The sequence below is a fragment of the Nicotiana tabacum genome, chromosome 17 (genome assembly GCF_000715075.1).
Source record: "Nicotiana tabacum cultivar K326 chromosome 17, ASM71507v2, whole genome shotgun sequence".
Classification (NCBI taxonomy): domain Eukaryota; kingdom Viridiplantae; phylum Streptophyta; class Magnoliopsida; order Solanales; family Solanaceae; genus Nicotiana; species Nicotiana tabacum.
The window spans coordinates 42370655-42383574 of NC_134096.1; the positions used below are offsets into that span (position 1 = coordinate 42370655).

Sequence of the window (12920 nt, forward strand, 5' to 3'; positions counted from 1 at the left end):
TTTCAACAGAAATTGTATCAAAACAAACAGACATGGATTCCAGACCAGATGTAATTCAAGAGCCAGAGGAGAATGAAAACATTAAAACAACGATTGAGGAGCTTGAAGCTGTTCCACTATTCGAACAATGACCAAATCAAAGAATTCACATCGGAGCAAGGTTAAACCCAGATAGGAGAGGTAAGTTAATTGATTATTTAAAAGCTAACGCGGATTGTTTTGCATAGTCCCATTCATATATGACAGGTATACCTCCGGAGTTGATGACTCATAAATTAAATGAAGATCCATCATTCATACCTGTCAAACAAAAGAAGAGGAAGCAAGGATCATTCAAAAATCAAGTGATCGATGAAGAGGTACAGAAACTCTTAAAAATCGATTCAATACGCGAGGTAAAATATCCTAATTAATTAGCTAATACTGTGGTAGTTCCGAAAAAGAACAGTAAATGGAGAGTTTGTGTGGATTACACTGACTTAAATAAAGCATGCCCGAAGGATTCATTCCTTTTTACCGCATATAGATCAATTGATTGATGCTACTGCAGGTCACGAATTATTAAGCTTTCTAGATGCGTATTCTAGTTATAATCAAATAAAAATGGACCCCTTAGACGAAGAAAAAACTTCATTTATTACAAACAGGGGGACTTATTGCTACAAAGTCATGCCTTTTGGCTTAAAAAATGCTGGAGCCACGTATCAGAGGTTGGTGACCAAGATGTTCCAAGAACACCTAGGCAAGATGATGGAAGTGTACATTGATGATATTTTGGTCAAATCTACACAAGCGTAAGATCACTTTCAACATCTTTCAACTACCTTCGAGATCCTCCGCAGATATACTATGAAACTGAACCCAAAAAAATGCGTTTTGGGCGTAGCTTCAGGTAAGTTTCTGGGCTTTCTCGTATCTAATAGAGGAATTGAAGTAAATCCTGCACAGATTAAAGCTATTGAAGAAATACCTGATATACTCACAAGCAAAAAAGAAGTACAAAGATTGACAGGTAGGATTGCAGCTTTGGGAAGATTCATTTCAAGATCTTCAGAGAAAAGCTTTAAATTCTTTCAGTTTTGAAGAAGCAAAATCAGTTTGAATGGACTGAGGAATGCCGGCAAGCCCTCAAAGATTTGAAGGCATACTTAACAAATCCTCCCCTACTGTCTAAACCAAGGGATGGAGAAAGACTATTTGTATATCTTGCAGTTGCAGAAGTAGCTGTAAGTGCAGTTTTAGTAAGGGAGGACAAAGGTAAACAATCTCCTATTATTATGTTAGTAAATCTCTATTAGATGCTGAAACTAGATATCCTCATCTAGAGAAACTAGCTTTAGCATTAGTCATGGAAGCTAGAAAATTGAGACCACATTTTCAATGTCATCTTATCTCCGTAGTAACTGCATATCCGTTAAGGAATATTTTGCATAAACAAGAATTGTCAGGCAGACTAGCCAAGTGGGCAATAGAACTAAGTGAATATGACATTATTTATCTACCTCGAACAACAATAAAGTCTCAAGTTTTAGCAGATTTCGTCGCAGATTTTAATACAAAAATAATTCCTGAAGTAGAAAAGGAATTACAAATTTTTACTGGAGCTAATCTAGGTAGATGGAATTTAATTACTGACGGCTCTTCAAATGTCAAATGAGTCGGTTTAGGTATTGTCTTAATCTCACCCTCATGTTAAAGTATAAGACAAGCAATTAAATGTTACCCTATTACTAACAATGAAGCAGAGTATGAGGCTATAATTGCAGGTTTGGAACTAGCACGAGAACTCTCCATAGAGAAAATCATGATTAAAAGTGACTCTCAACTAGTAGTCAATCAGATGCAGGGGACTTACACTGCTAGAGAGCCACGAATGCAACAATACTTAGAAAAGGCACGAGAACTGGTCAGGCAATTTCAATCATAGAAGATCGTGCAAATACCCAGGGAAGAAAACGCAGAAGCAGACGCGTTGGCTAACCTTGCTTCAGTTGCAGAAGTAACGAGTGGGGAAAATGCTATTGTAATCCATTTATTTCATTCAGCACTTGACCAGGATAAACATGAGGTAAGCTTTAATAATTTAACCTGGGATTGGAAAAACGAGATTGTTAATTTTTTTGCAGTACGGGATCGTACCTAAAGGCTAGAAAGAATCTCAAATGCTTCGACGGAAAGCTGCTCGTTACTGCCTAATTCGAGATAATTTATATCGAAAAATATTCGACGGTCCTTTAGCAAGGTGCCTTGGACCCAATCAAACGGAGTACGTGATGAGGGAAGTACATGAAGGACATTGCGGAAATCACGCAGGTGGAAGATCTTTAGTTAAAACACTAATCAGGGCATGATATTACTGGCCTAAAATGGAAGAGGATGCGGAAAATTTTGTAGCCAAGTGTGATAAGTGTCAACGATATGCCAACAATATGCATCGACCTGCAAAGTTATTACATATATTTATTTCCCCGTGGCCATTTATGAAATGGGGAATGGATATAGTAGGGCCTTTACCACAAGCTAAAGGTAAGGTACAGTTCCTATTAGTGTTAACAGATTACTTTTCAAAATGGGTAGAGGCAGGAGCTTTCAAATAAGTACGAGAAAAGGAGGTGAAAGACTTCATTTGGCGGAACACCATATGCCGGTTTGGAGTTCCAAAATAAATCGTATGTGATAATGGCCCACAATTTATAGGCTCGAAAATCACGGAGTTCTTTCAAAGTTGGCAAATCAAACGAATAACCTCTTCACCTTACCATCCCGTGGCAAATGGACAAGTTGAGTCAATAAATAAGATTATTATCAATAATTTGAAGAAGAGACTAGAAAAATCAAAAGGGAATTGGCCTGAAGAATTACCAGGAGTATTATGGGCTTATAGAACCACATCAAAAATAGCCACGGGAGAAACTCCATTTTCGCTTGTGTACGGTTCAGAAGCTTTAATCCCAGTTGAAATAGGAGAACCAGGCACGAGATTCACATTGGCAACGGAAGAGTTGAACGATGAGGAGTTAAGAACAAACTTGGACATACTCGAACAAAGAAGAGAAGCAGCTCTAATACGAATGGCAGCACAAAAGCAAATCATAGAACGATACTACAACAGAAAGGCTCACCTCAAGTACTTCAAAATTGGAGTCTTCATTCTTAAAAAGGTTTTTCAATCAACGAAAACAATCGCAGAAGTAAAGTTAAATCCAAATTGGGAAGGACCCTATAAAGTTCGAGGTATTGCTGGAAAAGATGCCTACGAGTTAGAAACCATGGATGACAAGGTTTTACCCTCGAGTTGTAATGTTGTTCATTTAAAAAAATATTATTTCTAAGCGAAAGAAATACTCACGGTCAGGTATCGTTCAATTACAATTTTTATTTTGTACAATTAAAATTATACTAATAATTTTAGATGATAGGCAAAAAGCTAGCCCACACCAAATGATGATATTAGATCTGAAGGACACACGGAAGCAACATTATTCCCGATCTAGGGTTGCAACCTTTCTAATAGAAATATAAAGGGTTAAGCAGTCATCATCTAAATTATATATACCTCCGAGTCCCGTATGTTTTTCCTTTTCAGAAAATGGACCACATGGAAGGAATAATCAAGTGCTCGAGATTTCATACTTCAAAGCTCAAACACTTGGGGGACTATATATATATATATATATAAGGAAGGCAAAGAAACTGAAAAAGTCAGAATTCAAGTAAAGTCTATGATCTACCCAACAAATCGAAAGTTAAGAGGAAAATCAAGAGCCAAAAATGCAAGCCTGATTCAAAAACCTATGAAGAATACACTCGTGGATGTAAATTCCAAAATCTTACAAATGTTTAGGTGAAAGAAAATATTTAGTCATGGGTTGCAAGATATACCCTTGAATTTTATAAAATCTTTTGTAAAGAAAACATTTACGAAAGAGTTATAGATGATACTTGAATACGTGTAAAGTATTATACAATTTAAAAGTTCGAATGATACAAAACTTCCTCAAAGTTATTCAAAGAAGCGTGTGTGTTCCTATTTCTTATTTCGTATGTTTACACCATTATGAAGTTGAGACGTCTTCTTCATTAAGTGTTGTTTATAAAAGGGCCCTCTTTTATAATTCATGCTTGTTCAAGAAGCCACAGAGTATTGAAGCATTATTAAATGCAGAGTAGAACAGAAACTCAAAATAAAATATTATAAGAGTAAAACAGAAACTCAAAATAAAATATTATATAAACCCGATTAAAACTAAGTGTAAACTTAGTTCAAACCAAAGTATTTGATATTAAACCCCAAAATATATCAGGGGTAAAGCTAGCCAACCATTCCACAAATAAAAAACAAACACAATAAACTTTCCAGACACAAGTTCACTATGGGGCAGATTCTAAAGTAGTATTATCAGCAGCGGGAGAAGTCAAGATGGTATCATCAGCAGCAGCAGAAGGTTCGACTTGAGCAGGAGAGATTTGAACACTAACTTCACCAGAAGTAAGTTCTTCACCCCCGGGAATACCGACCTCAGGTGAAGAAAAGTTTTGACTCTGTAGAGTTTTTTCAATGGTTTTCTTAGTTTTTGCAATCTCAACAGTCAAGTCGAAACCATCCTGGTTAGCCTCAATCAAAGTCTCGAGGCGCATGTTCAAGAAAGCCCAGCTTACATCAAGAATTGATTTATCCTCAAGGGTCTCATAATCCCTCTCCCATTGCTCAATTTCGGCCTCCAACTCTGCTTTTTCAGTCAAAGCAGCATCATAAAAAGTTTGTAAAGGGGCGAGTGATCTCTCTAAGAACTGGATCTTGTTAGAAGATGCACAGAGGTCTTCTTGAGCCTGAGTGAGCGTTTGAACAAGCTCCCCGGCATAGACTTCCTTCTGATTAAGCAGTTCTTTCAGACCCCTAATTTTCTCAGTAGCTTTAGAAAGTTGCTCGGCAAATAAAGATTCAAGGAGGTCTTAATCCTTGCCCACTTGACTAGAAGAGGCTTTTTCAAACGCCAATTCTGCTGCCATCATTTTCACTTGTTGTTCCAAAGCACATTTTTCCTCATCTAAAACTTCTTTTTCTAACTGAAGGCCTTCAAATTATTCTTTCCAGTTGTCCGCTTCCGTATGATAGTCGTTGACTAACTGCTCAGTATGGAAAATTCTCTTCATCAGCTCTGTGCCTATCAGGTTGATCTACAAAAGAAAGGGAAGAAGTGATTATCAAACAAAGATAAAGAAATCACATATAAAATAAAAAACTAAGGCTTATACCTTTAAAGATGAATGGACAATGTCATTCATCCATGTCAAAGAGCCGTGATTTTCCAATTTAGACTTCTCAATTGGGCCAATCAGCGGTTTTAGCCATACATCAGCTTGGCCAGACTTTTTCAAAAGATTACCATCCTCAGGGACTTCAATGGTAATTTTTTTCAGCATCTTACTGCTACTGGGAGAACCAACTTCAACATGAGAAGTGGTAGCAATAAGGATAGTTGAGAAAGTAAAATTAGCCACGGGAGGAGCAGTGGCAGCAAAACAGGTGCGGGAAACTGAGAACCAATAGGAACAGACACTGGAAAGGAGGCAAGGGGTGCTTCATCAGAAACTAAGCCAAAATCTTCGCTATCAAACCCATGGGAAAACAACTGCTCTGTAGAGTTCACCAAAGTGGCACTTTCAGGCTCATTCACGGGAACTGAACTAGGAGGAGCAGTGGCTTCATCATCTGGGAACTGAACTTGGAGGAGGAGTGGCTTCATCATCCGAAATAACACGTCTCTTAGCTCGAGGCTTACGCACTAAAGAGCCCTCCTCTCGTTCCTCTTTACCCTAAGAAACATGAGCTCTCTCTGCTTTTCTCTTTGATGAAGAACTCAAAATCATCTCTTGAGCCATGGACAAAGAAAGTCTTGATAAAGTAATAGACGCGGCACTAACACCCCGTATGGGAAACCCTAGCAGAAGAAGAAGTTAGTAAATCTCCAAATAAATATGAAAGAAAGGTAGAAAGTTAAAGGGAAGCATACCATGAGTTTTAACTTTCCAACCAAACCTATGAGAAAGGTATTTCCAAGACCTTCCTTCCATAGGAGCAACCGACAATAATTTTTCTACCCAAGCACGGAAGTCTGGTATTTCTTCAACAACTTACATAGTTGCTAAAAAGAAAAAAAAACAGCCACGGGATCGTAAGTTTCTTCTTCCTTCATAAAAGAGAAGAAAGATATCTAAAAAAAACTTACGTGCAAAGTTCCATTTTCCTGAAAAAGGCATGTTCTCTTCACCCAATAAATCACTTGTGGGAGCAGCAACAAACCGGGCATACCAGCCACGATCTTTATCATCTTCAGGGCTAACCAAAACCCTTTTACTCCTAGCCACGAGAGTAAATACCCTTAAACGAAATAACTTAGGGGAATAAAGATGAAGCAAGTGTTGAAAGGTGAAGGGTAAAGAGGTCGAATTAGCCAGGTATCTTAAACATGCAACAACTAAAACAATAGGATCAATCTGTCCTAAGCAAACGTTAGAGAAACGGCAAAATTCTATGATGGTTGGGTCAATAGGTGGTCTAAAACCTAACGTTAAAGGATATGTGTAAACGAAAGAGTAACCAGCTTGAAACGAAGTAATCCTTTGGTTTGTACCAGGAACTAAAATTGGAAAGTCAAATTTCCAATGGCATTCTCTTCGCACAAGAGAAATCAAACCCTCAGTAATCTGGGAAGGATAAACATCGGCACGATCATGGGAAGTCATAGAAGTAACTTGATTTCTAATTGATTCACGATCAGTAGAGAAAGAAAATTTTGCAGGAATAATTTCATCAACAGTTGGTTCTCGAATAGGTTCACTCGAATCCCTATTTCTAGCAGAAGATCTATGAGTTGAAGAAGCCCTAGTTCTAGAAGAAGAAGGGGTGGCACGTAATCTACCGCCTCTTCTACTCCTAACATGAGCAGTTGAAAGGGGAAGTTCATCTACACTTACTACTCTGCGAGGATCGGGGTTTGATGAAGACATGGTTATACAAGAAAATAATGCATGTTAAAGAACAAGAACGATTAAAGAAGAAGAACACTGTAGATTGAAGGTTTTTTTTAAACTAAAAGTGAATGATGCAGCCGCAAGAAAGCCTTAAAAACCGCTGAAGAATCGTAGACCCAATCGACGAAGGCCACGTAGCACATACATTAAATGGAAGTGACATGCGAAGCGATGGTTTTGAAGAATATGCAATGATATATGGGAAACGGCGGCAAATAATTCCCGCCATAAATACGTGCCACTTTCCAAATATTCCATTGCAGAATATTCGGCAAGTGGGGGGACTATCTGTATTGGTAAAAAATAAATATTACACGTGAAATTATATGAGGATGACAGAGCAAGATACGTGGATTACTAAGAAGATGACAACTGGAGTGTCGCATTAAAAGAGTCGCGATTTACAACAAATACGAGCAAATCACTCACGAGACGAAAAAGTACGGTTGCCCGAGCCTAAATTATTCAGTGAAGAGACACATGCAGGATGAATCAAGACAGTAAAGAGGGAAGATTCATGAACCTCAAATTAATGTGAAAGAAGAATCGAAACCGTTACAGAATCTTCATGAACAGTTACGGTTGCCAATTATAACGTTTCATTAATGGCATTAATGCTCATAATGATTCTGTCATAAAAGAGAAGAAACGTTATATTTGTAAATTCCTATATAAGGGAAGGAAATTTCACTTGTAAGGACACGTTCTGATGAACATTGGAATATAATTATTTTCTTGTGCTTTCTATTGATTACTTTGCCATTTCTGATTCCGATTTCCTTTCTTATATTTGAGAGAATATTGAATTTCTTGATTATCAGTAACCCGAGTACTTCTAAAAATAGGCTTTGACTGAGAATCTAATTCTTTGGTTAAACATTAATTCCACAAAATTTTGTAGCTTAAGAGTTAGAAATGAACCTCTTTTTTCATTTGACTATAAAACTGTAAGCCCCTTATCATATATGTCATGAATGCTTTCAAGCAGCAAAATCGAAGGAAGCCTGACCTCAACAATCAGTTTCTAAAACAAAATAAGCAAAAGGCTAAAAACATGAACTCAGATGTGCATCTAGGCCACACCAATATCATCAAAGTGCAGCATAAAGTTGATCACTAGCAAGTTGCAAACAGCAATCCATTTCTTTCAAAAGACAATATGGCAGCTCAAAATCGAAAAGAAGTGGACACCAAAAATCTTGCCGCGGAAAATTACCATCATATCATATGCCCCCTCAGATTTGTCATGATCACATAACAGTAGCAGTTGCAACATAAGCAACATCCAGCTAATGTTTAAGCAAAACTAGTTGCCTTTATCAATTGCACAAGCTAAAGCACCAAAAATGTGATAGAAATTAATTAGATAGTCTCATTTATTATACATAGATACAATATATGCATGCACATACACATGCATATATATATATATATATATATATATCAAAGTGCAGCATATATATATATATATATATATATATGTATATTCAAAATTTGAATACACCTTCATATCTAATGTTTTCGAAAATCAACTCCATAAGGTATTCTCCATTAACAAAACCAAAACCAAAATTGTGTGCCAATCCAATTGTCTCCTAACCTAGAAGTGAGTACTCGTTATAACAACACCAACTACTACACCTCAACCCCAAGTAAGTCAGGGTCGACTATATGAATCATCACTATTCATGTCCCTGAATTTAAACTCATCTCAATCTAATATTATATAGGACAAAAAGTAAAAAAATAAAAAGCACTAGAAGTTCTTTCTACTGTTTACGACATATAAGCCTGACTAAAAGACTCCTAGCAAGCAAAGGATAAAAATCCAGGTTATCTAGCAAGCAAAGGATACAAATCTGCATTACCTTCTTCTTAACGGCATCTATCCTAAATTCCTTACATCTAGTTCGATGCAAAAGAAGTTAACTTAATGCTACACATAATGGAATTGGGTGTTTGTTAGAGTTTTTAAGAGGACATCTGAAAATTAACTATTGTATCACCATCAAGAAAGACACTCCATCAGCCCAAAATCTGCGAAGCACAATTGTTATGTCACACTATCCTAAGCACTTTAGGAGTGAAGTCAACTCATATCTTGGCTAGTTTTTATTTGCTCCCACTTATTTAAACACCAATTAAGTCACTTCTGAGTTTGTTTTCCTCACACCTGACTCAATCTTGTTGAATTTAAAACGCACAAGAAAGCTTTCAGAAAGAAAAAAGAAAAAAGGAGACCACAATATTCAATACCTAAAACATATATTCAAGACTTTCAAGGTAAAAGGCTCAAGTGCTTAACGTTCCTATAGTACAATGGGTACAGCATCATACACGGAATTACTACTGCATGCAAAAAGATGAGCATGTAAGCACTGGAACTCACATTAGGAAAACTCTCAATTGCAACTACAAGCAAGAACAAAATATCGGATATGACTCTAATATCCAGAGAAAAGAAAAGATGATTTTTGATACTATAACGGCACTTCAACCATGTTTATTAGTTTCTACAGCAGCAATATAGAGGAATCCAAAAGATAAAGCCTAAACTAAATCATCAGAATTACGTCTAAAGCTTCACAGTTCAATTGCATTACCAAGCACGAATGAGAACACTTCACAAAGTGGAGGATACTCGACAAGTGCAATATCCGTTGCATACCCAGCAACAGGCAATTTCAAATCCCTCAGAACTGTGAATGCCTCGCCCATACGAGTTGTTGGCACTTCTTCAGCTACCGCACAATAAGGAATCCATGTGTCAGGACGATACTGCTCCCCCATGTCAATTCCCTCCTTTTTCATTGCATCAAACAACTGCAAATAGAACTGAAGGAGAGACAAAGTTGGAGTTGGAGCAAGAAACAGAGTATCACTGTCACTAGGGAGGCTTCCAATTGAACCAAAGGACAATGGCAGAGGTTCTTGCTTGGCAGCAAAATTCTTTACAATGTTCTCAAGTTTTAGAGGATCAAAAAGCGAACTGGAGAAGAGAGTTATGTGAGGCCTAGACTCAATCTCAATAAGCTGAGTGCTAATCTGGCGCCGAGCCAATACATTCCATGCCTTCAGGACCTGGTTTTCCAGCGCAGGGTCAAAGTACAACTCAATGGCGTAGCCTTGTGACATTGCCCCTAAATCAAGGTTTAAACAAACAGAAAGTAAACAAAGAACTTACTGATCAGAAAAAAGAAGTAAATCAATCACTCCCTCCATCCAATTTATGTGGCGGTGTTTGACCGAGCATGACTTTTAACAAAGAAAGAAAGAAATCATCTCAGTAAGGGTAAAATGGTAAGTTTAAAGTTAATTGTTCTTAAATAAAGAAAGGTGTTGTTCTTTTTTTTTGGACAAACCAAAAAGGAAAAATGTACCACATAAAATGAGACAGAGGGAGTATTTCAAGAACTAATTCGGGTCTACTTTGATTTCTCAGAGACAGTAGTGCCATTAGTTTCTCTTGATTCATAATACAGTTTGGGATCGGCTATATGACTCCTTAATAACTATTACCACTTAGTTTAGGCCATATTCATTCCGAATGGCGCAGAATGGTTATTGAAGATTGGCTAAATACATAAACAGCCCCTTAAACTTGGCATTAATTTTCATTTAGACACTTCAACTAAGACTTGTTCCTATTGGGCACCTTAACTCTATATAAAATATGTCTATTTAACACATTTTGCTGACATGTAAAAGCACGTGTATGTCACATCTTATAGGCGTGTGAAGAGTGTACACTGTAAGTTGCTCGACGGAAAATTCAATGTTTTTGCCGGCAAATTAATTTTCGGCTAAACTAATAAAGACTGAACTCTTAATCCTTACGATAATACTTCTGGTGGAAGTTCATGCAGCATATATCAACGAACTAAGGTCCCAATTTCCTTCATGTTCCTTCTATATTTAAAGAGTTTCACTACTTTTTTCAGATTTGGCCGGCGATCACCATAGTCACCACCTCTTCCTCCTTCAGAATCGGCTGCTGCCATCACCGCCACCTCCTCCTCCTTTAAATCCGACCACTAACATCACCACTGACTCCCTCTCCCTTTTTCAGATCCGGCTGGTCACCACCATCTTCTTTAGACATTAGATTCGGCCAATGCCACCACACAATCACCGCCACTTTCTCCTCCTTCAGATCCGACCACCACCACCATTACCTCCTCCTGTTTCTTCAGGTCTGCCTGCCATACTGCAACCACCATCTTCCCTTTTTCTTATTCTAGTTTGGTCATCACCTCCGATCACCATGTCCTTCTGTCTTTCTTATTTCTGGGTCAGATTATTTTTAAAAAAAAATTGGTTGTTTGGTTTGATGACATGTAACGTTTTTATTGGTCTAGTGTCACCTCAAAAGAAGGTGAAGTTCACGCAGCAATGTTGGTTTGGAGTTGTCAAATTTGTGTTTAATAGACACATTTTATAGAGTTAAGGTGCCCAATAGGAGAAAGTCTTAGTTGAGGCGTCTAAAATGAAAAATAGTGTCAAGTTTAAGGGTATTTGGCCTTGAAGATTCGTATAGTTGAGCCCGACTAGTTTGAGATTGAGGCATAGCTATTGTTGTAAGAAATAGAGATCCAATGAAACTATCACCCTAAGATAGTGACAGCAGAATAAAAAATTCACACCAATTATAATCAATGTAGAACACCAAATGCTAAAGCCCACTAATAACAATTGGAATCTCAGTAAAAAAAAAAAAAAAAAGCAAAAAATGAACAGAAAAATCAAAGAGAACCAGCAAAGAATGAAGACACCCAAAAGAGAATTTAATAAATACAGTTTAAAAATTGAATCTTTAAAGATAACAAAAGAATTAGCTAAAAGTAGAACATACCCAGTTGCGATGCGAGCAAGATAAAAGGGGTAGAAGAATTTCAATTTGGGGAAATAGTGAAAAAATGAACTGCCCCAAAACAGAACTGAAACTAAGAGTTAAAGTGGAGGAGAAAGGGTTAGTAAAAACAAAGGGCAGAGATAGAGAAGGGAATGAAGATGGAAATAGATCAAGTTGAGTGAAGAAGCATGTGGATTTTTTGTAAAAGGGCTTCAAATTCGGAAGGAACAGTGGGAATAAAGAGAGAGACGCAAACAAATGATTTTTGAAAAGTGATTTCTTGACAACTAATTTCTTGGCAATACTCCACAATAGGAGACCCAAAAATGGAAAGCGATTGAAATACTGTTCTCATCTCCTAGTATATTCCTAATCTCTAGATAGAAGGTCATAGTGATTTTGTTTTTTCGTCACAGTGCGTACAGCTTGTTTACGATATTATATTTTTATGATATTGTATATTATTGTATTATATTTTTTGATGTATATAATATTTTTAGATAAATTATATTATTAGTTTTAGTTTACGATACTATGTACTAATAAAATAAAGAATAAACTTATAATATTATAAAATAATTTAGGTACGAGATAAAATTATTATGTGAAAAGGTAAGTGTAGACAATAAATTACGTCGAGAAAATAAGATCGAGACCGAAAAATATTGCAACAATCGTAGTATTCGATTTTAAGCAATTTGAGTTTACAATCTCTATGAATCCTCTAATTCTTCTTTTCAACAGTAAATAAAAGAGACTTAGAACTTAATCTTGAATTTTAATTTATTTTAATCCAAGTGCTCTAGGCCTAATCTTGATCTTGACGTATTTTTAATCTAAGGGCTTGCAGCTTGTTCTTGAATCCTCGCCTTATCTTTTAATCCTTAGAACACTTGAATGCTTGTAGCTTTTAGAGAAATCTGCAGCGTTTGATCCACGAGCTCCCTCTTGCTTCTTGTTATAACTTCTGGTGTCTTTTCTGGGTAATGAAGACCCCTATTTATAGTTGTAGGAGGGAAGAGTTATGATAAGA

The 12920-nt window shown here is 36.8% G+C and overlaps 1 protein-coding gene across 2 annotated transcripts; it reads right to left on the reverse strand.

Annotated features, from left to right (window-relative positions):
* Positions 1 to 9485: 9485 nt before the first annotated feature.
* Positions 9486 to 12288, reverse strand: LOC107769954 (uncharacterized). Of its 2 annotated transcripts, none has more exons than XM_016589214.2 (2): positions 11888 to 12288; positions 9486 to 10175 (listed from the first exon to the last, which is right to left on the reverse strand). In XM_016589214.2, exon 2 carries the CDS (start codon positions 10168 to 10170, stop codon positions 9619 to 9621), a length of 552 nt encoding a protein of 183 aa, XP_016444700.2. In that variant the 5' UTR covers positions 10171 to 10175; positions 11888 to 12288; the 3' UTR covers positions 9486 to 9618. The 2 variants fall into 2 exon arrangements, with proteins under 2 accessions (XP_016444700.2, XP_016444699.2); XM_016589213.2 differs by lacking the exon at positions 11888 to 12288 and adding an exon at positions 10873 to 11881.
* Between the last annotated feature and the right edge of the window lie 632 nt (positions 12289 to 12920).